This window comes from Callospermophilus lateralis, chromosome 9, assembly GCF_048772815.1.
Source record: "Callospermophilus lateralis isolate mCalLat2 chromosome 9, mCalLat2.hap1, whole genome shotgun sequence".
NCBI lineage: Eukaryota > Metazoa > Chordata > Mammalia > Rodentia > Sciuridae > Callospermophilus > Callospermophilus lateralis.
Window position 1 is genome coordinate 83,883,450 of NC_135313.1, and position 26,984 is coordinate 83,910,433.

Genomic DNA, 26,984 nt, shown 5'->3' on the forward strand with positions numbered 1-26,984 from the left:
ATATTAATCAGCTTTATAAAATCTAACTTCTTAGTGAGTCAAACTAGTATACTTACATTCTTGGCTTTAAAACTTGGAAGAGTGATACAACCATCATTCCTGCCTTAGAGATGTTATGGAATCTGATGACCTTCTGCTGTAACCCTTTCTGTGCTTTCAGTGTGTGTAAGTCAGATCCTGTGATGGGCATTTTGGCTCAGCACCTTGGAATGGTCTTTCTCCAGAGAGGAAGCACATTCTCTGATTAAATGCCCTTAGCAGGCAGGGACAGGACACAGCTGGGGTTTGAATCAGTCTAAATCCCATCAGATTGGAAATCAAGAAGCTGGTGCTTTTGAAGATTATAAATCTGGAAGGCAGCAGAGACAAGAGGCTGTGAGTCCCTGTTCAGAGCAGGTAATGCCACTTGTATTTGGCTTTCAATGCTACTTCTCTCTGGCTGATGCTTCCAGAATAACTTTAAAGATGGACTCATGTGAGGGATAAGATGTTAATGCTAGAACTACCAAATCTGCTATTCCCCCTTCAAAAAGAAATAATTAAAGTCTTGGAGAAGACCTAACTGAGAATGTCATGGAAATGAGAAAGACGAAATAGAATGCCAGAAACTCTTGTTTCATGTCTCTGTGTTTTGCTGAAAGGCATAATTACATTTTTTTCATATAAGAATCATGTAAAGTTAGCCAATCTGTTGGCTCGCTGTTACTGGTGACTTTAGACCATGGGGTTCAGTCTCCTGTGACTTTTCTTGGCTTTGTGGTACACATATGCATCCCATTCAATGAACCACACTTCAGCATTTATGTGGATGCTTCTCTGTTCTTTGGCCATGAACCCATTTACTGGCACCTTGCTAAAATAAAGACATTTGAAAGAGGCCCATGAACCTGTCCTTCCTCAGGCAGCTCTGTGGATTCTGGAGCTGTGTGCACATCTGGCTATCTCTTGAGCAGACTCTCTCTCTCTCTTCCTCTCTGTACACCCCATCAATGCACACAGCCTATGCCCTGAGCTCATTATTGCTCTAAGTGTTTGCTCTTGGATCCATGCTTCACGCGTTTTATTTACATGCTTTATTTTTCATTTTATGAACAAATCGATAACTAGACTTACTCTTTATCACCCTGGATTAGTTTTATTTATTCCATTTGAATTTGATTAAAAAGCTGTCAAACATAAGTCTACATTTTTATCAGCAGAATACTTTCATAAAACCGGGCATGAGATGTGTTCAGCTAGAACATACTTTTCAAAATAAAACAATGTTTGATATATTCTAGACAGTTGCCCCTTTGTTTATCCATGACAACTGAAACTAACCATCAAGTGGATAAAGCAATCCAAGTCTAGTCAAGTAATCCTTAGGGCATATGGAAAAAAAAAAGCCTTTTAAAAAAGTTCTTTCTAGATGGATTTAATGTAATTCACCAATAAAGCATTCTCAGAAGCATAATAAAAATTCTACATAAAATGACATAGCCAGAGAAAAGGGAGACATACAGTTTGATGAAGATTCAAAATGGATGTTAACATTAAAAGTGAGCAGTCATGAAATTCCTGTATAAAATAAGAATCAAAATTGCAGGAAACTAAGTTTGCCTCTAATTTATAAGTTAATACGTTTATGGCACTACAAACTGTGTTTGTGAAAAAGTTATTGAATGGAAAATGCTTTGAATTGCCATTTTTCTCCAGAGAAACTACCATCCAGCATGTTGTATTTATAAATCTCACCATGTAACAATGAGAATAGCTGGACAGTATTCTTGAAAGATGAAATCTCTGTTTTGGTTCAAAACATGATCTCTTACATTCCATTTCCTAGTTATGGGCTTCTATCTTTCCATTTGCTTTCCTAGTGGACACATAGGAGTGTGGGGACATGCCTGTTGCAGCATGGATTGTGGGAAGGTAAACATGTGCACACATACCCATACTCTCAGCCACACTCACTCTGCACACCCATACCGACACATGCGTGCCCTCACACCTCAAACCAGGAGCAGCATGGAGCTAGACTTCAGGGTTATGGTAGTCCACACACTACCTATGAGTATGAGACATGTAGGATGTACTCTCAGAGTGCTGGAAGGAACAGCAATGAAGGGGTTAATGTAGAACACGTATAGACAAATATTGTCAATTATTTTATTCAAATGTTTGGAACTTAAGCACAAAATCATCATTAAGTTTTCACAAAATGAGGCATCTGTCGCCTGAAAGGAAAAAAAATATTTCAGAAATATGTTTACAGAAATGTAAAAATATTAGGCATCAAGACAGATGTGAACATATTCAGTAACTTGTCTTGTCTGTCAGTCTTCCTCTGAGTCGAAGATCTTACTGTACTCGCTCAGCATGAGCTCTGCTATCTGGTTTTGGTATACCATGTGTACTGCCATGTTCCCGGTTTCATTTTCTGCTCGAAGAAGAGTGGGTCCAAATACAATCCCTAAGCTTTGTGTGGACATGAGGTTCTTGGAGGCTTTGGCCACTATCCTGTGGAGAGAGGGGTGAAGAAAAAAAGATTCTATTGGAAATGTGAAGTAAAATTGGGGTTCCTTTGCAATTAAATTTTTTTAAACTCTGGTAAAACAGAGTTAGAACACTTATAACATTATTTAATTATCTATATTTATTTCATGTTTTTCAGTGTGGAAGTGAAAAGGATACAGCATCTTATTGAAATTTTTATCCCCTGTATACCAGGCCATCTTGGGTGCTCAACAAATATTTGTGAAATGAATGAATAAATATTTTAAGCAGCAAAATTTATTGTGGAATTAGTAAGATTCAGCCTTTGAAATTCTTACAGTCAATGGAGAAGACAGGTGAGACATGCATAAAATGTATGTATCTGAACAATATTAATATAATAATATATTCATAACTAATAGTTGATGGCAGACATAAAGACTGAGAAAAATTAAATTTTTAATGATTAGAGTGAGTAAAGTAGTCCTGGAAAATGCTATCTGGAATGATTTGTAGAGGAGCAAGGTTTTGAGGCATTGAGATTTGTGGCAAAATTCTAAGTTTTTCTAGTCATTTAGACAGCCAATTTGGCTCATGCAGAATCCTATAGTGTTTGCACAGAAAAAGAGCAGTGTCCCATTTGAACCAAATAAATCTTTGCTTATGTGCTGATTGTATGGAGAGCTGGCACACCAACATAACACTGGGAGGTGGTTTTGTTAAGGGTCCTGCCTTGCCCGATCAACACAAGACTCCTAAAAGGAAAATAAAGCCTCCTTCTAAAAATCAAGTTTTAAAAAATAATGTTTTTCTTATAGCTGATGCTTACTTAGTTTTACATTATAATTCAGAATCATGAGGTTACAATGATATTAAGAAAATAAGGAAATAAGGACGGCATGTAGAAAGACAAAGTGCTAAGAAACACTACACTCTGGACTTTACCAGAAAACCCAACCCAAGGGAAATACAAGTGAGGGCAAAGGAACACTTTATTATAAGACAGTGGGTTTTCTTGCCTCGGAGCTTAGCATGGACATTGTTGAATTGGTTGGACTTCAGAGAACTCTCCTTGTTTGTCCTGTGCAGAGCTACCTAGTTCCAAATCAGAGGAGGTAGGAAGACCTGCTTTATTTCTCTCCCTGCACAAACCTGAATCTCCAAAGTATGTTATGATCCTGTTAGAGTTTGGATTCAAAGTGTCCCCCCCCCAAAAGCTCTTGGGCTAGGTAATGCAGCAATGTTCAGAAGTGAAAATATTGGATTATGAGAGCTCTGACCACGTGAGTGGATTGATCATTTGATGGATTAATAATTTGGGTGGATTACTAAGTGCTACCTGTGGGCAGGTGGGGTATGGCTGAAGGAAGTAGGTCACTGGGTGTGTGACTTGGGGACTATATCTATTCCTGCCCCCCACCCCCAGCTTCCCTCACCTCGGCATACAGTCTGCCATGATCTGAACATCTTTTCTATGCCACACCCTTTTTCCGTGTTTCTGCCTTGGAGTCATTTGACCATGAACTGAATCTTCTAAAACTGTGAGCCAAAATAAATCAGCCCTCCACTAAGGGGTTCTTGTCATGTATTTTAGTCACAGTGATGAAAAGCAGACTAACACACATTTTTAGTCATATGGCTAAGGCCATGCTTTCTCTCTCCTTAAAGAGATTGAGAAAGACCAAAGCCACATGTGTATGGGCTTATACCTGCCCACAGAACAAGTTCATGGCACATAACATGGCCAATAAAAGTACTTAACCTACATTGACCCAGTAGTGATAATAATCACTATTGTTCTAAGCAATTTTATTGTCTCATTTAATCCTCATAAAAACCCCACAAAGTATATTCTATTATTAAGCCTATTTAAAAAAAAAGCAGAGAGACAGAGTGGTGAAATAGCTGCTGTCACACAGAGCTGAAGTTCAAACCCAGGAAATGTGGTTCCAACACTATTGGAAGCATTACTGCCAAGGTATCTCTTATGGCCTCTGGGTTTAATCACTGGCCTGACCTTTCACTGTGCCACCTTCCACATGATTATAAGGTCCATCACAGGGTCTGAATTCTTATTCCTTGCTGCATAATTGTGATTGAAAGCCTTGTTTTAATAGATTTATTGTGGGCAAACTGACTCAAATTTGGACTGAACATTCAAGATATTCTGTCTCACATTTCCCTTTTTCTTCTGATTTTATTGGAGAACATTTGTACCTGTGAGCATTGTTGGCATGGCTACATTTCTGGAAGGGATTTTCATATTTTTAGAGTATCAGTAAGTTATCAGAAACTTCAAATATAAAGTTTCCTTTGAAATATAAAAAGCTATGCCACTTTGCTACTTCATTTACCAAAAGCCTATAAAATGATGTAAGTATCCTCCTACCTATATAAGGGCAAATGAAGTGGGCTTTGCTGCCTTTAGCATGCCAATTACCTCAGTTTAAGATCTCTCTTAAGCCTCTCCTGGACAAGTGTGTTATAAAAGCTATTAGTAAGATTCACTATAAAGGAAAAAGAGAGTTTTTTTATATTAAATTAATATTTTTCAATGATATGAACTCTGATTCCATCACAATAAAATATTTTTAAGGAAAAATATGGAGAAAAATAACATAAATAATCAATTGAGTAAAAAGTAGTAAAAGTTGCCTTGAGGACTTTGACAACAGGTAGCAAAAGTCTAAACTGATAAGGATTACGTATCAGGGAACAGGGCTCACTGGTCATAAGCTATGGAAGAGAACACTTCAAAATGGCATTTGGGATATTTGGGAGTCAAAAACTGAGTCATACTCAGAAAGGTAATGCTAGAAATTGGGGCAGGTTCATGAGCAGATCATTGGAGGGGGCAGTCATGGCTGTCAGGAGGTTAAGGGTAGAATTTGTAATAGTCCACAGCATGGAGAAACTCAGGTATATGAAAGGCTATCTCAGTTCTCCAAGGGGTCCCAGCTAGTGAAATGCAACCCTTTAGAGGAAAACAAGGAGACTGGAAGAGTGATGCAGCTGATAACTTTGCGGCTAGATTCTTCTTCTTTTTTTTTTTTTTTTCCTACTTCCTAAGAGTTCTTATATATTTTCTTTCCTGCTTAGAAAAACCTGGTTTTATAATCCAGAGCAAGGCCAAATCCAGAGGAGGGAATCAAGAAGGAGTTTAAATAGAACAAAGAGAAGGAGACTAGAGATGCATGTTCGAGCCTCCATTTAAAAATGGTTTTTGACTGTCCTAGCCAATGGACCATGGAGGGGGACTCCCAGAATGGATTTCTGCCAATGCATCAATTTCCTGTACAAATAGTCATTTGTGTTTTTATGCATGTGTAAATATAGAATATTCATTCCACCTCAAGCCTATATTCTTTGTATCCATTTCTCTCACATTTTGCATATAATTTTAATAAAACTCTAACTTACAAGTGTTTTAAAATAATCTTGTTCTATGCAAAATTTTGAAAATAACACATAGTTTTCTATTCTTGTTATATTTGCATTATTGCAGATTAGATTTTCATAGCAGCTTGAAAATTTTTTTCCTTCGTTGGGAAAATAAAGTTACATCTAATCAGAGATAGTTACAAAAGAAAGCTAATTAGAAAATGCAGATGTGAAGTATATAGAGTATATGCTATCTTGCTTATTTCCTGTTACAAAATGAGTGAGTATATGTGCATATTCATACATATTAATTTTCAATTATTTTTTGAATGTCAATAAAGCAACAGTTGTTATGTTGAGAAATAAATAAACTTCAGGTTAGAAAAGATGCTGAGAGTAGAAGTCACCAATTACTGACCCAAGTGATACATGTTGAAAGTCACACACATTCTCATATTAAAGTTTAAGTTAGATGAGACCCATTCATAGTAGACTATGTGGATACATATCTAGTGAAGAAGACTACCAAATTGGCAAAATGTTTCTAGGAAATGTATTAATGCTGCTAGAAACTTGTAACATGAATTTACTTATTCTTTACCATGCTAGACTCCCAAATCGTTAAGTTGTTGATTTAGGACCACATAAGGAGTCAAGAATAATTTCAAAAATATAGTTGGAATACTATCCTAAAAATATTTATATTTCTTGTTTTTCTTTTCTTTTTTTTTTTTTTTTTTTTATTTTCCATCACAGATACCATAATTTCCACTCTCACTGTGGGGACCTGCTGGGCATTGCAAGTGCCATTTTTTCTAAAGGCTTCAACTAGTAAAGCATGTACAGAAGAAAAACAAAGTCTACTGAAAGAAATAAAAGCCTGCATGGCTTTTATTCAATCTAGTATCTAAGGACGAAAATTCTCAAAAACAGTGAGTTGGACTTCTGGTAGGGTACCCTGCAGTTGAATTGTATTGTTGGAGGGGAAGATACGATTCAGAAACCAAACATGTTTTGACCATGATTTGGGCAATACTTCCAGGTCAGCTTTAACTAAAGTTCTGCGAAACACCATATCTTTGACATGCTTCATGAAAATGGCATTCCAAATAAAAACTTTGGAGAAAATGATGTGCCATTTTTTTCTTTTTGGAAACTCACAACACACAAAAGCTTCATAAAGGTTCTGAAAAGTCCTATAGAAAAATATCCCTTCTCATCTTTATTTAACTTGTATCTTCTGTAACTTACTTAATGTTGTACATCGATTCATTCTAGCGAGTGACACTGAGGAAATACATTAGAAAATTCTGCTGTAGTGTGATTTCCTAAGGGCCTACAACATATGATTCCAAAGTGTTATGAATTTTACCCCCTTTTGCCACACTGATTTCATATCTGTAGGAGCTAACTCAGAACGATGTCACTTGTGATCATTTCTGGTCAGTTTTATTCTTCTGGTGGGACTTAGAATTCACTGATCCTTAAGCATCATGAAAGCATTATAAATTCTGAGCAACAATTAAAACTAGTTTCAGTAAAAATTCATCTTTTATGACAAAACAAAAAACAAGAGGTAAAAGAAAAAATCTGAGTGAGAAATATAAGGGCAAAGATATGGCTGAGATAGTAACATACAGTGAATTGATAAATGGGTAAGAAGGTAAAAAATTTTATATTTTTAATCAATATTTGCAAATTATTCTTAATGTAGGCTTACTCACCATTAATTTATTCCCAAGAGACCCTATAGCAAAGATACCTATTCTAGGGAACATAATGAACTCAAAATATGATGCCTGTGAATGCTTTACTAATAGAAAAAAAGACCCTAAGCTGAAAGGTTTTTTTTGAGAAAGGTTATTTATTAATACTGCTTAGTTTTATACAGCCTGACAAAACATATAATTATGATTTTATGAATTTGTTTATGAAATAGTTACTTGATATATATTCATTGTAAAAGCAATTCTTATACTGCTAAGTACAATTCAAGTTTATAAAATCTTGAAATGGGTAAGTATTCATTTTTCTGGCAAGAGTTGTAAAGTGATATACAGTTTATAGCATAAAAAAAGAAGAGGAAATGCCAGAGCTACTTTTTGTCAGACCCAAATGAAAGGAGCAATGATCCATCAATTTAAGATTATTTTAGAAACAATCTACAATCCAGTGCTATAGATGTTGAACCCCAGACCAAAAAGAAGAGGTGGTGGGGAGAAGAAGGAGGAGAAAAATAAAACTAAAAACCCCAATCCTATCAGAGAGCTATATGCTAGGTAAGTTTTTCCAAAAGTGAGCTGAATTTCTAACTTAAAGAAATTTTAATTGCATAAAATCACAACCAAAAAAACCCCCAAAAGACAGAAACTGAAAGAGAGCTTTATGAGACAACCAAAAGTTAAGGTGGAATTAAGAAGACCAAAGCATTTAATAATAGTCAGTCCAATCAGATATTCGAATGCAAACTTCTTTTAAGTTTGTGCTTTGCTGTTACCATAGTGACTTGCAAAGGACATTGAGAACCACCTAATTGCCTGCAGGACAATTCTCAAGTTATAGAGGTGTATTATAAATGTTCTTCTCCCTATCTGTGGAATGCTGTGATTTTTTTTAACATACATAACTTGAGAATGGCTTTATTGGAATGAAAAAAACATGATGGTAAATGTATTCTTGCCATCAGGTTACACCTGGTTTTCAAAATATAGCTCAGCCACTGCATGCAAAATGTTAATTGTGACTTTGACCACTTAACTGAAGAGAGGCTGTTAAAAATAGAATAAATTTTCAATATGCTCAACTTATGTTTCTTATGTGCTGTAACTATTTTGGGGGGATACATGCTAACCATATGCTTGCCTACCCTCAAATTTGCACAAACTATACTGCTGTCTACACTGGCCTTTTCATAAGAATTGGAAATTATCAGAAATTTCACCTTCTCCCTTAAAGTGTTAGTTGTATGTCAGAAAAATGTTTAAATATTACAAAATTGGGAGAGTTTTTATGAAGTGTTTTTGCATTTAACATCAATGTGTTTCAAGGCGACTGTTCACAGATGATTCAGCCACTTTTATATGTCAATCTATAAATCAATCAGCTTAAACTAATTGTAGCCTTCAACTTTATATCTAGATATTATATCATTATTATTTTCTAAAATAAGCTTAAAACCATCATCTTAAATGGAAGTTATTGCTATATTTTGACATTTTCCTTTTAAATAATCTTTAAAGCCATGCATATATAATTCTTTCAAAGCACATTATAGAAAAGGAGACTTATGTAGCAATTGCATATTGATAACTAACATGCTCTGATATTTTCATTTATTGAACCACTTTGCACTAATTTCAGTGCAGAAGACTGAAACATTTTCAATTATTTACTTGTTTCACATTTATATTGTTAGACATTATGGAAATGTTCTGAAGCACATTTACAACGATATTCAGATTATCTAATAAGATATAAGAACTGAAAAGTTAAAAAGTGAATAGCTCATAGATTTCAATTAATGACTTATTTCTAGTTGAAATATGTATTCTGTAAGGTAACAACAATGACAAATGGAAATATCAGAGCCAAAACCCTGACATACTATATACCAAAAAGGAACATTCACATTACTTACTACTTATTGAATGTCTTTTATGTGCTAATCACTGTGCTTCAAATATATCAGTGTTCTAAAAAGCAGATTTAAAAATCAGCCTTAACCTTTTTTATTATAAAATAACATTATTCCATTTAAAAAACATTTGAAAAGTTTATTAGAAAATAATTTTTAAAAAGCATTGATAATTCGATGTAAGCATTTATTGTTTCATAAAAATTTATAGGTACCCACCACTTTCTGGACACCATTCTGAATGTTGGGGCAGTTGCAATGAGTGAAATAGAGTCACTGCCTAAATTGAGCCTGCACAATCCTCCCTACCCAGGGGTTTCACATCTGTAGATTCCATCAAGTGCAAATTGAAATTACTGGAGAAAAACCTGTGTTTGTGTTGAATATGCATAGACTTTTTCCTTGTCACTTTCTCCTAAGCAATATGGTATAACAACTTATTTGTACAGCATTACATTGTATTAAGTATTATAAATAATCAAGAAGTAATTTAAATAATTCAAATGATGTGTATAGGTTATATGCAAATATGATATAACTTTACAGAAGGGAATTGAAGACCCACGGAGTTTGGTATCTGTGGGGGATTCTGGAACCAATTCTCCTGGGTACTGAGGAGCCATTAATCTTGTGGGAGAAAACATACAACCAACATTATACTATTCACAAATGGGATTTCAGGTGCTGAAGTGCTTGGAAAAAAAAAAAAAAAACCTAAGAAGAGAAGTTGTAGTTTTTCTACTGTTCCTGGGATACTTTTAAAAATCCTGATGGCCCAGAAAGTGTCCTCAGAAATTCCTGTCTTCTTAGTATGGGCAGGGCCTGGCTGCTTCCATTTCCAAGTAGTACCCTAATAAGCAGAGAGTGCTGAAAAGTGCAGATAGGGTGCTCAGAGAACACACCCAAAGGAAGGAACTACTGCTTAAATGCACAAATCAGAGGAAGGAGAATTCCAGGCAGGAATTAGTAGGTACAATGCCCCAGTGGTGAAGCTGTGCTTGGTGATTTGAGAAACAAGGAAGAGCATATAGTGTGGTTGCATGCCAAGAAGAGAGAGGAAGGAGGTAAAAGATACTGTGAGGGACTTGGGGGCCTTGGTAAGGATTTGGGATTTAATTTTAAGTGTGATAAGAATCTATTCTTGGTATTTGAGCAAAGGAATTACATTACTAACCTTTAGATGATGCAAATGTTTATATAATAATATAAAAAGTATATAATACTCTATATAATTTTCTTTATTTAATACTCTTTATGTAATTCTGTATCCATCATTTTCACTTCTAACATGAATAATTCTATGTCATATGTATGTTATATATTTACATAATATATACATATAAAATATGTATAATACATATTAGTCATTACCTCATGTGAGACAGAATGGATTGTTCCCTATGATTACTTAGAATAAGTAAGATTGTAAATTAATAAAAATATTTCCATTTACTCTTTCTTGCAAATTTTGGAGCATTTGCAACCAGAGGCAAATTTAGTCCTCCTTCCTTCCCTACCACCCTGAGGTATTTGGCAAAATGGAGAAATTTTTGAAGGTTATGACTGGTTGAGATGGCAAATTGCTAGTGGCATCCAGTGGGCAGAGGCAAAGGATGCTGCTGAACATTGTAAAATAGGCAGGGCAGTCTCCTACAATGAAGAATCATCAGGCTTAAAATGATAACAGTATGCTAGGCATGGTGGTACACACCTGTAATCCCAGCAACTAAGGAGGTGGAAACAGGAGTTTACCAAATTTAAGGCCAGTCTCAGCAACTTACTGAGACTCAATCTGAATATTAAAATAAAAAAAGGGTTGGGGTCGGGGTAGCCCAGTGGTACAGTGCCCCTGAGTTCAACCCTAGTGCTAACAGGAAAAAAAAAGGCGACAAGAGTAGTACTGTTGAGAAACCTTGTCTTAGGGTGAAAAAGTAGATCCATGGTTCTCCAACATTTCTGTTCATGAGAGTAATTGGGAACACATACTGAAATGGAGATTGCTGGGCTTCCAGATTTTTGGTTCAGCAAGTCTGTGGAGGTAAATTGCACTCTCAAGTTCCCAGGCAGTATACACCCTCCTGCTTGTCAGGACCCACACCTTGAGAACCAACAAGGATGACTGAGTCCTGACTCTTGTTTCTTAAGATGTGATAAGATGTGGGGAGGCCTATTAATCTTGTTAATATCATTATCATTTGGTATTATTCTTTAAAAAGTAATTACCATAGGTGAAAAATGGTCTGTCTTTTTTGAACTTAGGATTCTTTGAATTTAGGAAATGGAGAAGTCAACAAAAGCAAGTAAGCAGCTGCATGCATTTCCCATTTTGTGAGTATCTCCTCCCCCTTTCCTATTGAGAATGTATACTTTTGTGTGTTTAATCAATTTTATTTATTGCATAAAACAAAATTAATGCATGGTTTTAAAATATATAATAATAAAAATTAGATTATCTAGAGTAAAAAGTAAAAACTCCCCTTGTATCCTAATGACTTCCTTCATAATAACTATAATTAACAGATGGGTACTCCCTCCGCAGAGTTTTTACTTACCTGTTTATTCATCTGCCAGCTTATCTATTATCTATCTGAATGAATAATTTATATAAGATAGGTATATGATGATATATAATACATATGTGTAATTTTTCCTTTTTATAAAAAGTGAAATAATAAAATAAATTATGATATAATTTTTTCTCTTAACTATATATCACAGGCATCGTTCCAAGTCAGTACATATAAAAATATCTCATTCTTTTTAAACAGTTGTTACATTTCATAGCATGGAAATACCTAAATGCATTTAACCATTTCCCTGCTGGTGGTCTTTCAGGATGTTTCTAATTCTTTGCAATTAAAGACAATACTACAATGAACATCCTCGAATCTATTGATTTCTGAGATTTTATGTATTGAAAAGAGTAATTTTTCAGTATTCTTAATATACTCTCCCAATTATTTTTTCCTTAATTTTACTTACTTCAATTTTTATCTAGTCATATTTAGTATTATTTCTTTTGAAATTTCTAACCTTATGTTTATCATTATAAAATTCATCATTAAAAGAGATCAGATAAATATCATCAAAGTCATCTCCTAAATTTTTTTTAAAAAGGATGTAATTTTTAATACAGCCTCTAATTTACCTTACATATATTTTAGTGGATGAAATGTGATGGTCATACAAATTTATTTTTTCCCCAAAGCTAGCTTATGTCTGTAATAACATTCATTAAATAAGCCCCCATCCCCATTAATTTGTGATGCTACCTCTCTTTTGCACAATTTCCTACACTCACAGCTACACATACTTTTGGTACATCTATTCCACTATGATCCCTATGTGTATTTTAAACTAGTACTTTGCTGCTTAAATCAATGTAACTTTATTATACTCCATCGATATTCCTCTTTCCATTTTTTCTTTATAAGTGAAAAAAACTTCCAGATGAAAATTTTCAGATGAACAAAAATGGGACCAAGAAAGATTAATTAGATCAAAATCATGTAGAAAGTAAGTGGCATGTCTAGATTAAGATGCAGATCTCTGATACTCTGGGATATTGATTTTTTTTTCCCCCTGCAAGGTAGTAAAATCCAAGAATTTTGAGTTTGAAATCAGAAGGCTTCCTAATAGTGAGCCCTGAGGAAGATATGGGAGACAAGTGAATCAGTCAGCAAACCGTCTTGGGTGATATATTCTGATACGTTGATCTCCTAATTAACATCCAAGGCTATATCTACACAGATGACAAGAGTGTTCAGATGGAAGAAAAACAAAATTAGTATTTATTACTTATTCCCTCCAGATTCATACAGTTTTTGAAGCTTTTGAAGCCATTCATTTCCATTCTGAATGGAAATGGTAAGAGAATTTCAACTATAGCTTCTCTTAGGTGTTTCCCTTGAGGACTTTTTAGCCACTGAACCACATGCCCAGCTCTTTTTTATATTTTATTTTGAGACAGGGTCTCCCTGAGTTGCTTAGGGCCTCACTAAATTGCTAAGGCTGGCTTTGAACTTGTGATCTTTTTGCCTCAGTCTCCTGAGCCTCTGGGATTACCGTATCCGGCTCCCTTAAGTTTTAAAATGGCTTTGGATATCCACATCTGACCAGCTCAACAACAAAAGAAGTCTTAATTTTGATTCCCTGAGCTCTGCTGATATACCAATAACCACCCATAATATCATCAGCCTGGAAGACATTGCTCAAGAGTACATAGAGGAAACAGGCTATGAAATAGATCATCACATTCTGGGGGTATTTTTTTAGGAAGAAAACAGTTATAATAGGCTAGTATTGTCTACCTGAGTTTTCCCAACCTAACAGTTTAAAAACTACCTTGTAATAGTAACATTTTATTCAGAGTATCGAATGTGGCACATGGATCAACATTAATTAAGCCAAACAGAGTAATGCACCTAATTATATGATATTACTGGGAAATATAGTACTTAAATTTTGCCTCGTTATGTTAGATAAACCTAAAAGGAATACTATCAGTATGCAGAGTTAGAATTCTTCAACCTCTCTTTTATTTTTCTTTTTATGAGTGAAGAGTTACTTTACTTCCATTAAGAGCATCTACATAATATCCTTGGCAGTTTTCTGGAAAGTTGTCTCCTTATTTAAGAGGTTCCAGAACATTTGAAAGAGAATCAGTTTCAATTTTGGTATCATCATTCTTTGGTCCATTCTTAATTTTACTTGCTGAGGCCAGGCAAGGTGGCACATGCCTGTAATCCCAGAAAATTGAGAGGCTAAGGCAGGAGGATTGGGAGTTCAAAGTCAGACTCAGCAATTTAGTGAGACCCTAAGCAACTCAGTGAGACACTGTCTCTCAATAAAGTACAAAAAAAAAAAAAAAAAAAAAGCGGGGTGGCGGGGGACTGGGGGCTGGGGTTCAGTGGTTAAGTGTCCCTGAGTTCAATCTGCAGTACCAAAACCAAAACAAATTTTTTTTTTTTTTTTTTTTTTTTAAGATACTTTCTATGGTGAGGACTCTATAAGCCTCATCAAGCACCATGGTAAATGTGCAGAATGACGTGATTCTAAAAGGAAGTGTGAAGGACTGAGGTATTTGGTTTGGGAAAAAGCAGTTAGGAAAGCCAGGTTGACTGAAGGCAGACAGCCATGGTGTTGAAGAAAAAGCAGTTTTGCCCTGTAGTTCTATTAATAGAACTGGTCCAGAGACAGGTTTCACCTTTGTCTGAATTTAGTCTTGTGAAAATAGAAAAGGTGGCTTCAAAACAGTAATGGTTTCACATTTATTATAGAAAATTTATTTAGAAAAAATTGTTTAGAAAATGCTGACAAGTCAAAACAAGAAAATAAAAGTCACTCATAATTCTACCACTCAGATACAATGTCTACTAATATTTGGTATAAATTTTCTTCTATAAATACTGGAGCAGTAGTAGAAACATCATTTCAAAGTTGTTAAAAATTTTACACATAAAATGGCCATGAGTTCCTATCAAGAGAAGAATTCAGCCAGGACATTTGAGATTCCTGTATTGGATGGTAGGTTGAATGACTTTTGAAGAGTGGTTTGGGCTTCCAGATTAATGATAAGAGAATGGACATACTGGAAAAGTCAAAGTACTACTTGAGAAGAAGTAGGATAATATATAATAACTAATTGCTTCAATACAACAGTTTTAAAAGAAAAAAAATGTAATAACTAAGGTATCTGCCCCACCCTTTCTTATACTTCTTGTCATTCTCTAGGATTTAGCCAGCAGCATTTATGGCTTCAATAGAGGGGTGAGACAGCAGAAAGGCAGATAAAGTGCTTCTGATTTTTGCAGCGCAGGTATTTGAATTGCAAAGGACTGTGCCTTTGAGTTTCAAAAGCCTACATGCCAAAGAACTCAGAGCCACAGTCAGCATAAGGTCTAATCCCCTAATTGCAGATTGGAGGATCTATGATGAACCAAGCTACCCCACTACTGCCAGACTAGGGAAAGATTTTCTGGACTAGGGGAGGAGAGTCAAGGAGACTTGAGACTTTGATGAGGTCCCATGAAAGTGGCTCAGTTCCAAGTCTTTTTACTCTCCCTTCCTGCATATGTAGGCTGTTAAAAGGTTTGAGATTTCTGAGATAAGATATATCCAGATATTTATCTCCTAGGGAAAAACCTAGTGATATAGCAAGATTCCAGAGATTCCCATGCCAAGTATATCAGGAACAATTAAATAGAAATTGCTGCCTGGGAGAGATAGGCAAAGGTGGCCTAAGGGCTTTACAGAATACTATATCACATGAAGAGTGAGTGACTGAAACCCAGACCCAGATCAGAAGCTGGAGATAATGACTGAAACCAGAAAGGAATGAGCCCTGTCCTACAGAGGTGGCAAAGTCAGCCACTTTCTGCTCTGTTATTTCTCCTCTGTTAATCTACCTTATTTTCTTTCTTTAGTAGTATGTAAACATCTCAGGAACAAGATCTTGGTCTGTTTCTGCCCAGTGCTGTATCCCCAGACCAAGGTTTGTATTTGGCTCATAGTACTAGGTGCTCAATAAATATTGGCTGAAATATCATATAAACAGATGCCCTCCCTGCCCTTGCCTCCAGATGCTTAGGCTGTACACAGACTTCCAGAAAAAAACAAACAAACAAACAAAAAAACAACACCCAAGAGCAATCTGCAAGATAATCTGAATTGATTGAAAGGTAAGTAATTTAGAAGAATAGGGTTTTGAGCTGGGTGCAGGGATGTATGCCTGTAATCCCAGAGGCTCTAGAGGCTGCTAAGTGGTTAAGCACCCCTGAGTTCAATTCCTGGTATCAATAATAATAATAACAATAGGTTTTTGAGAAAGAAATTATATTCTTGCAAACTGAGTTTTTTTTATCTGCTCTGAAAAAACTAGAACATGAAGCTGGAAATGAAGAAAGAGATTATTTCTTGAGGCTTTGTTAAGGAACTGTAACTGTTCAGTGTCTTTTCCCTTCCTATATGATATATAATGATCAGATTCCAGCATGTACTCAGTTTGAAAGAAACTGGAAAGAGTAGATTAGAATAGAGTGTAATTTTTCATCTGGTTTATACTTTAGATGGTTTGAAATTAAAGATCATGAAACTATTTTTCTTGGCCATCTAAAATATGACTGTCACATTCTATTTTAGGTAAAATGTTTGAAAATTTTCAGAAATACAAACACTTTCACAACATATTCAATACTTTGCTCAAAGATAGAAAACTATTTAATTTGCCTTTACACATACAAATTTATTGTGCATACTGTGGTAGAGAAATTAAAAGAGAATTTCTGTGTATGTCCTTATAAATATAGATGTTGGGCTAACCTGATTCTATCACCCTGGTCACACACATCTGTGATCACCCATTGTAACATGTTCTATGAACAGGATAACATGTCTCATTTTTTTTTTTAGAATCACTACCAAGCATTATACTGGGCCTCACCAAAGCTTAGTATCCAGGCTGCTAAGGGACATTGTTATGTCAATCAATTTGATAGCGATGGTGGCTACTTTGTATCAGAGATGGGCCACATAGAACCCTTTCGAAGGAAAGCTTTCCTGCCTGGTTGTGGTTTTAGTTGATGGCTTCCAGTAGTCTTTCTTTCTTTCTTTTTTTTTTTTTTAGGCTTTGTCTCCATTGCAATGTGCCATGCTGCTTAAGGGCACTGAGATCTCACTATCAATATAAAAGCTGGATTATTCCCTACCACTGTGGAACAACTCTGATCAGCTCCAGGTGCTCCAGAGCTCCCTGTGTATCTGGACAGGGCGTTTTTGGAATCACGAGTCAGTTTAACTTATTTTTCTACTCAACCCTGCTGCCATCTCCTCTTCTCTCAGGGAATAAAGTTCAATAAATACCTTCCATGTCATACTCAGTTTCAGGGTCTTTCTGGGGAACATAACCTGTCATTGTTATTTCTAGGAATGATCAAAAAATCCAGCAATAATATGGAGATTTGAAGTCAGCTTCTACCTGACTGGTAAAGAGGAATTCAGCAACAGTGGCAGGTGGACTGCCAAGTGATCCTTGCACAATGGTGACAGCCCAATTGTTAAAACCCTTACTAATGGTGATTCTGGGGTATTATAGCTGTGGAGGAGACTAGTTGGTGTAATGCATGAGGTATTTAAAAATAATAATGAACTGGGCACAGTGGCACATATGTGTAATCCCAAAGGCTCAGGAGGCTAAGGCAGAAGGATAATGAGTTCAAAGCCAGCCTCAGCAACTTACTGAAGCCCTAAACAACTCAGTGGGATCCTGTCTCAAAATAAAATACAAAAAAAAGGGGGGGGGGATGGGAATGTGGCTCAGTGATTAGAGCACCACTAGGTTCAATTCCCAGTATAAAAATAAATAAATAAATAATGGAAAATGTGGATAGAAACTACAAGAACAATGAAACTGAAGAGCTCTTTCTTTGCATCATCAATACTCTACAAAAATTTGTGATTATAGGAGGCTTTCCTCTCTAAATTAAGGATGACTATAGGAGAATATATTACAGAACTAAGTTTACTGATAGCAACAGGGATCATAAGACACTGAAATAATATGGGCTAGGTGATGGGGCTTAATTGTTAGAAGCAGGTAGACATAATTTTAATAACAAGCAGCAGGACCTGAGGGGAAGCCAAGAGGACCTGATTCACAGAGAGTCATGAAGATGGTTAATAGAACATGGCATTCTCAGGAGCTAAATAAGCAGGCAGCTACTAAGGATGCTCTTCTGTTTATATCATTGTATCATAATGATCCACCCAATTGCAATATTTTAACTGCTTTTTGGGCACTTGGGATTCTTGGGTCCTGGGACCAGCAGTCAAGGCTAAGAGTCATTACATAGGCAGGTGTAATTAACCTGATCAAGTGAAGGAGGTAGGACTGCTATTACACAACAACAGCATAGTGGTACTCAGATGGTCCACATGGGGCCTCCACATCCTCTGCTGTAGTTGTGATGGTTGATGGACAGGGCAGAAATTCTTTCCTGAGAAGACATGGGGAACATTGGACACCTTGTGGATGAGGGTCTGAGTCACTGTACCACTTCAGCCATCATGACTAGCAGAAGCCATCGCTGAGGGTAAAGGAAGGAACTTAGATTAGTTAGTGGAGGAATAAGACAATGAGCTGAGCTGAGGTCTAACTTCAATTGCTGTTTTTTTTTTTATTCATCCTTCGAAATATTTCTTTTTTCTTAAAGACTTCTTTTGGAAGAGGGACCCCCTGAAGTCCTGGGAGAGCTACTTCCCAAACATACATAAAAAAAGGTACAAAGGGTAGACTATGGTGGTCATGAGATATGCTGCCTGTTTCTGTCTTTAAGGAGGGACTGGGTTCAGATGCTAGAGGTTCAGTCAGCAGATAACTCCAGTTATCAGCCCTGCAGGGCTGGCTTCTTGGAGATGGTTCATGACCAATGACTGATGGTAATGACTGTACAAAGGTCAAGCCATTGTTGGACCTGGTGACAACTGTGTTATGCCTAGATGCTCCAGAGCTCCTATAAGCTGTCCAGATTTTGTTGAGCCCACATCACAGACTTTACATTCTTCCCCATCCTGCTCCACCTCTCTTTCCACTAATGTTAATAGATACCTATCCCATGTTAATACATAACCTGTGCCATGTTAAATTCAACCTGCATCAGCAGCCATAAGCCACAAGCAGCCATAAGCTCTAGGAAATCAGAGCATCTAATGGAAAGAAAATGGATTTGTGAAAGAGAAGACTTGGAATTTCTTGGTCATTCCTTTCCACTTATGTTGAAGTTATGCTGTAACTTCAACAAAGCTAGATAAAACCATCATGCTATATTTGTATAGTACTTTATATTTTCCAAACTTGTTCTGGTCACTGTAGGGCTGGGAGTCTCTATACACTCTGCATATTAATATCTGTGGCATGTTCAAAAGTGTATCAAGGTCTGGGACTCACCCACAGAGACTTTTGCATTGGACTGCAGTGAGGCCTGGGTGTTTTAAAAGCTCTACATGTTTCTGTTGTCTATGGGGGGAAAGAATCACTGCTTTAGGGAAAAGCAGCAATTTGGAATCTCAGAATCTTAAGCTCTTGTTCTATGTGTGGTGATAGAAAAGTTCTATCAGTTCTTGGAGCCTCAGATTCCCCATTTAGAAAGTGAAGTTAATGGTAAAAAGGACCTCATGGATTCTTTGGAAGATTAAAAGTTTGTGAAAACCCTTTGCAAATTATAGAAAAGTTACTTTTTCTTACATGTGATTGATTACCTTTGCTTCTGTCGACTGTTATTTTATAAAGAAAGAAAGGGAGATGAGAACTAACTAGTTTTCCACTCTGACTAGAACCATTCAAAAAGGGGAGGGATTCTAATTTGGGAGTCCAAGGTTGAGGCCCAGATGTTTAGTTTCTAAACAGCTTCACAGATGAACCTGGTGCATGGCTAGGTTTGGGGACTTCTTGGTTAAACAATTTTCCCAAAAGGCACACAGCTGAAGTCAAAAAATAGGGGCTCAGCTCCCAACCTTTCTTTCTGTAGAGTTTTATGTACACTTACCCACACTTAGTTTTCACTTTTCCCCATATTACCTACATGGAAGTTATATAATAGTACAGATAAAAGGTACTTTGAATTTAAAAACATTATATAATTATAATATATTATGATTATTAAGTGTTAAAATAATTACTCCTATCCCATTAGAGCTAAATTAAATGATTTGTGATCTTTTAGTAAGTAAAGGGTGAAACTGTAGGTAACATAAGCTATATTTGAGATTACATAAACCAAGCATAAATTAAACAATGTGACACCAGGGCTGAAATAATATAAGCAAGCACCCAATGAAACATCTAAATGAATTCAGAGTAGAGTAACGCGCTATTACCTACTTATATCCTGTCTCAAACATGCTGACTTAATGTGGCATCATGAAGGAAGAAAATACAAGGACAAATAGAGAAACAAAGATCATTTTAGTATGATCATGACCAGGCCATTCATATTTCTCTTATAGCCTGGAAACAATTTCATACTTATTAGAAGATGTGACCTTTAAATGTTCCTTACTTGCACAAAGACAAATATTCTAGAAGTCCCATGTTAGCGGGTAGAGTCATCTGTCCTGCCAGCTTTCGATTGGAGGCTACTGCAGGGAGAATGCAAACTGGAGTTGAGCAAATGTGTTACTTATTCTTTACATTTCCAGACTTTGGGGTAAGCTCTCTTTGACAGCTCCCTGATTTCTTTAACACAGCAAATCTTTAATCAGTCTAGATATGTTAAAATGTGATTTTTACAGTGAATTGACCTGAGTTGAGTACTTGAGTTGAAATGTGTATTTTTTTCCCCCTCAAAAGCTGACTTGTAGGGGAAAAAAATCAGATATTCTATGATATACTTTGCCTTAGTGACAAGATGTTTTGGGGGAAATCATCCAAGCTTGAAATAAAATCTTTATTGAAAGTAATTCTACATTCACGCCAGTCAGATACATTGTCGGATTAGACCAGATATCCCAGGGGGAAACTACGGTATATGCACCAGGCAGAGTTGATTATTTGGACCTCCTGTCAGTTTTTAACTTCCTGACAATGGCTGAAGCATTCACAGCCGCCACAACTCTGTTTTCATCTTTATTTTGAGAGAAAGTTAATACACTTTACCTTAACTACGCCAAATGTACTGGAAAATAACCTGGTAATAAGATATACCCCGCCTACCTAGCAATATCTGTGTGGAGAGAGCATTTAGCTGTGCATTTAAAGGAAACAAATACAAGCAGCAAATGACTGAAAGATATTGTGATTATTTTTTCTGCTTGAACTTTAAAATTTTCTTGGCAAAGCCTCCTGTGTGCCGTCTTACAACCAGTGTGTATGTATAACCATAGGGCCACATAAATGGCTTTCATTGCAAATTCCCATCAAATGGCAGGGCAGCCTCTTTCTTTCCTATTAGATTAATTCAGTTATCAATGTGATTTGGTGTCAAAAGAAAGACACAGGTGTGCCAGGTGACATTTGTTTCCACTTAGAGAATCACAACAGCTTAGATGTCACTTTTGAAAAGGTCATATAATTGCTCTTTTGGACTTAACACTAATCAAAGAAGAGAGAAAAAGGCATAATTTCAAATGTAAAATTATATTTTGAATTATTGTGAAGACAACACAGTGCTATGATTGTAAAGGAAATGAAAAGACATTCCCTAGAGTAGATATTCAATAACTTAACATTCAATTGAAAATTTGCAACTTAATTTCATAAATCTTATCATTTGGTTGTGTATTCTAAAATTTACTTCTCTCATGTTACCAAAGAACAGAAGCAAGAAGGTGAAATAGGCTTCAACTTGACTAGAGCTTAAAGAGAAAAATGATACTTTAGTTGAAAATTACAACATAATCTACCAAAGAAGTCTCAAGGCAGAAAGAACACATGTTCTGAAAAACACATTTCTTAACCTGAGAAATGCATTGGTGAAATAAGTTAAAATTTGTGTTGAAAAAATTTTGTTTTTAACTTATAAAAGATCACAAATGTTCTTCAAAAGATGAATGGCTAAACAAATATGGTTTATCCATACAACGCAATATGATTCAATGGCAAAAGGAAATGAGCTATCAAACCACAAAAAGTCCTGAAGGAACACTAAATGCATGTTGCTAAGTGAAAGGCGCCAATGAAGTGATTCTAAGTGCATAACATTCAGGAAAGAGAAAAACTGTGGAGACAGCAAAGGATCAGTAATGTCCAAGAGTTTTGGGGAAGAGAGAGGTGAATAGATGGAGCACAGGGATTTTGATGGTCGTGAAACTATTGTTTATGACATTACAATGGTGCTTATTTTCGTTGCATGAAAGCTCTGACAACTTTCGTTAATCATGAAGTCTCAATATTGTTTGGGTTATGCACACTGATGCAAAATGCTGATGACAGGGAAACTTTGTGTATGTACTGGCGGGAGAAGAGGTATATGGAGACTCTCTCAGCTTTGCTCTAAGCCTACATTTTATCTGAAAGACAAAATTTATTAATTTTTAAGAAGCAAAAATATAAAAGGTAATGAAACATATTTCATCCATTTGGGGTCCAGTGGTCAATTTACCTGGCCATCTATCTTTAAGGTCACACACATTTGAATCATTTTGAATTGAATTATTTCTGATTTTATCACCATATCCATGCCATTCACCCTACTAAAAACAAAATAGAAACGTTTCTTTACCAGGAATCCTTTAGGAATCATATTCTCATCTCTTCGTTATTTGCTTTCTTGGCATTTAAACATTCATATTGTATTGCAAAGTTGTTGACATGTTTTATTTTTGTCTCTAAGTTATTTCATGCACACATGTTTTATCTCTCTCATTAACCAGTAAAATAGTAGAGTTTAGGTAGCATAGTACCTCTAGCTTTCCTCCTATTTTTGCTTGCAGTAGAAAGTTTGAGCATTCTGTACTTTTTGTTATTACAAATAGTTTTATGCTGCAAGTGTGGCTAAACAGGTTGAGCTTTTGTTCCAGCAGAAGGGAACTGGATTGAATTAAATATTTTTCTATCTGCAGTCAGAACAGAGCTGGCCCCAGATATTCTTTGTCATTTTCTCTTTTAAGTCCAGGAGGGAAAGCGGAGTTCAGTCAGGGAAGATGTTGAGTCTTTCTTTTCTATGCCATTCCTTTCTTTCTCCCCCTTTCTTTTTTCTCTTTTAACTTTCTTTGAAAAAAAATTATAGAGGATGACTGGAGAATATAATTTGGAAATGCAACAGTATTATATGACATTTAGAGGGATGGGGGGTAGGGAATTCAGTACGTGCAAAATATCATCTTTGGATGTTCTACTTTCAAAATTTTTATGAGTTAGTGTGAAATTACTTTAGGTTAAGGTGTCAAAAATAGAATGCAGGAATCATGAGGTTTGGTTTCAAAAGTCTTGGCTCTTTACAGAAAATGTCTGAATAATCCAAAGGAGAGTCTACACAAGATAAAAATTTAAATGATGTCATAATCTAAATGAGAATATAGGCAGAAGAGAATGTCTAAATAATCCATTTCATGACCTATAGACTTGTATGGCGATCCACAAGACCACCACTGGAACTTGTACAAACACAGTAATTCAATAAAGCTTTAGCCTCATTAGTGCATGTGACTGGAATGAAAGATCAACTAGTACAAGGAAATGGACACCTTGTTTTTCTCTCCTGGCTTTACTTTTACTATCGCTGGGACTATGGGCATTCACTTAGCCTTCCTCAGCCTCAGTTTCCTTATTTGGAATATCTGACAGTTGGGCTGGAAGAGTTCTAATTTCCTTGTGCTGCAAATTCAATTTTTAACAAATTGAAATACCATTTTCTTCTGCTAACTTGAAATTCAATTTTTAACAAATTGAAACACCATTTTCGTCTGCTAACTTGAAATAATTTGTAAGGAAAGTTGACAAGCTCAGAAACATATTGCAGGCATAGCCCTCAATTGCAAAATAAGCAAAACCTGAATTGTAAGGCATTTGTAGTACTATCTTGCATATATATATGTGTATATTTAAAATATATGTTTATGCATACTTTATATATTATATGTGTGGTGTGTATATAAATCTTTACTATAAGATATACATTTATTTATTAAAATAAAGAATGAAACAGAAAGGCAGACACCAGAGATTAAAAAAAAACAGACATGAACCTTCTGTTTTCTTGGAAGCATAAGGGCGTGCCTGAAGTCCTTATTTTCATTTTCATAATACCTAGGAAAGAATGGTGGCATTGGATGAAGAGACTTCTATCTGGAGACAGCATGGTGGCTGTCTGCTCCCTGGGGAAGTTGAAGCCTCCATATGAAAGGGTGATATGATTAATCAATGATGCCTATATGGGCTTGAGAATGGAGGACTGTGGCACCTGTGCCAAGAACATGCCATTCTGTGGAAGAGTAATTTCAAAGGAAACTGCATACCTCTACAGAAGTAATATGAAGTGTTCCTGTATGAGAAGGAATCTGGAACTTGGGAGGCAAGCTGCTGGTGCATTTGACCCACATTGCTCTTAAGAAGTGAGCACAGAAAGAGAGGAAAATATAGCTGGATTGGGGTGTGAAAAATGGTGACTTTAGGACATATCACAAGAAATTTATGATGATGGATATTTAAAATAGAATTTTAAAAATCTATACAAATGAGATACATCTCAGAGATACTTTTAGGTTAGTACATATAGACCAGCTTCTTATTTAAAAAAAATTACAACCTTCATACCAAGTATTTTTAAGAAACTCGGTTCCCCGTAGATGTACATTCACCTCTCCCATATTTTGTTGACTTCTTATTTATCAAAAGACCAGATCTGTCTGTGGTGATATATGCATATTGAAGAGTCAATTAAAGGACAACCAGAGTCTTTCAGTTGTCACAGAGATGTACTAATGTCAACCATTAAGTGGTGATTTTATTGCAATAGTGATTATATATAGAGAGAGTACAGGAGATGTACAGAGCTGCTGAATAGAACAGGGCTGAAGGAGTCTATTTTGTGTTTATGCATTTGCAGTCTTGGGTGGTGCCTCACTGAAATGCCTTATCTAGGAGGATTACTGATATCACAACACTCCTGATTTATTGAAGCTCAATTAGGTTAAGCAGCTTGGTTCACTTCGATTGGATAAAAAAAGTCTCTTGTTGAATTTGAATTCTTGCTTTGCAGTGAACACAAACTCACACTCATTATTACTTATGGAGCTTTTCTTTATGGATGAAGTGTTTCTCAGCCAAGTAGCAGTAGTCACCCAGCTGATGACCATAAGGAAAGGCAAACACTGTCAGTAGAATAACATCCTCAGCCAAGTGTTTATGTTGGATACATATACAATACAGAACTGTTCCTGACTAATGAGATGAAGTGGCCTCCCCAAGTCTCTCCTTTTGTATTCTTTCTTGCCACCCATGTGTTGAGTGAGATTTTCTCAGGAACTAAGATCCACCCTACAAGTAAGTTCTGCTTCTTTGCAAGCTGGATTTATTCTTTCTAGTTTCCAACTTAACATCATATATCAAATAGCTCTGAGTGAACTATAAATATAATTGTGATGTTGCTGTTAATGCAGCTTCCAGGGGTGATTAATTTATGTAGAGTGTATTTTAAACAATGAAATAATGTGGATAATTTGATATTTCTAAATGTTGTCTTTTAGATTCCTTTGTTTATGCTTTATTTCTAAATCTACTGGTTATATTCTCAATAACTTTTCTCCCCATCCCATCCCCACAGGTGGGAGAATATCTCAAACTTCCTACTAAGAATTTTATTTTGTTTCTTTGCCTTGCTTCAACTTTCCTTGCTTTCAATGATCTTTAACCTAAAATCTGGAATTTTCTCCTCAGTTGGCTTTGAAATAACGTTTACTAGAATTTTTCTGACCAGAGATCCCTTGGTATGTTTCAGTCTGCTGGGGCAGGGGAACAAGCTATGGGTGCCTTAGGAGTGAGGGGAAGCCAGGTAAGTCTGGCCAAAAGCTGGTTCAGTCCAGAGTGTGGCTCTCAGGGCAGAAAGAGGCCAGCACAGAGATCATCAGAAACTCAGCAGCACAGGTTGGTTAAGTATTTTAAGAAAGGCCACAGGCAGGGGTTGAATAATATTTTAGAAAAAAATGCTAACTGTACAATCCTCTATGACACCATCAGCAGGGACTTCCTTTCTCCTGAGGGAGATAGCACGACTCTCAGTAAGGTCTCTGCCTCTGCATTTCTGCACCTCAATGACTGTCTGGAGAGCCACTTGCTCTCTGATAGGAAGCTAATGCATGTTCAATCTTTGCATTGTGTCACCAAGGTATATTATCTTATGTCTCCTGATAACAAGTTTATGAGACTGGTACCATTATTATTGTCCATTTTAAAAATGAAAAACTTGAGGCTTATGGAGATGACTTGCTGTCATGCTGAAATAGTTGTGCTAAGATCTACACCCAGGTAACCTGGGTCTAGAATATGAACTCTTCTTATATGGTGGTCTATCTGTCCTTCCTGTTGCGTGTTTGGTGTCTCTGTTTGCCATTCTTTTCTGTCTGCCACTGGGCTCTTTAATTCCCAATCAGATAACTGTTGTCTCTATACCCAGAGCTATGAGCCAGTCTGTCCCCCTCCTTTCCCCAGTCCCAGCTCACTTAACCCCAGCCTGGGTCAGAGCCCCAGGCCCCTTGCTTTCCTGGCAGGAGAATAAAGACAGCTGGCAGTGAGAAAAGTCTGTGAAGGAGAATCTGAGCACAGTGGTGGTTATGGCTTTGCTGCCTGAGAACTCCCTCTGTCAGGGAACCGCACTGGCTTCCCACACTTGCTACATGGACAGATGTTTTCAATTATTATCACTGACAAGCCTCCAGGCCAGGTTCCTTTCTGATTGGCTGTCACTGGACTCAGAGGGGAATAAAGGAAACTGAGGCTAGGACACAAAACACCTCAGTCATCACTTTAATCATGTTTCTCTAAAGCAACTGGTTGAGTTGGACA

General features: G+C 36.3%; 1 protein-coding gene across 2 annotated transcripts in view; it reads right to left on the reverse strand.

Annotated features, from left to right (window-relative positions):
• Positions 1–2,211: 2,211 nt before the first annotated feature.
• The window catches only part of Arhgap15 (Rho GTPase activating protein 15), a 599,265-nt gene continuing 574,492 nt past the window's right edge, over positions 2,212–26,984 (reverse strand). For both annotated transcript variants that reach the window (XM_076866113.2, XM_076866112.2), the window contains one exon: positions 2,212–2,499. In XM_076866113.2, the coding sequence (XP_076722228.2) occupies positions 2,316–2,499 (184 nt within the window). In that variant the 3' untranslated portion in view covers positions 2,212–2,315. The remainder of the gene's footprint in view (positions 2,500–26,984) is intronic.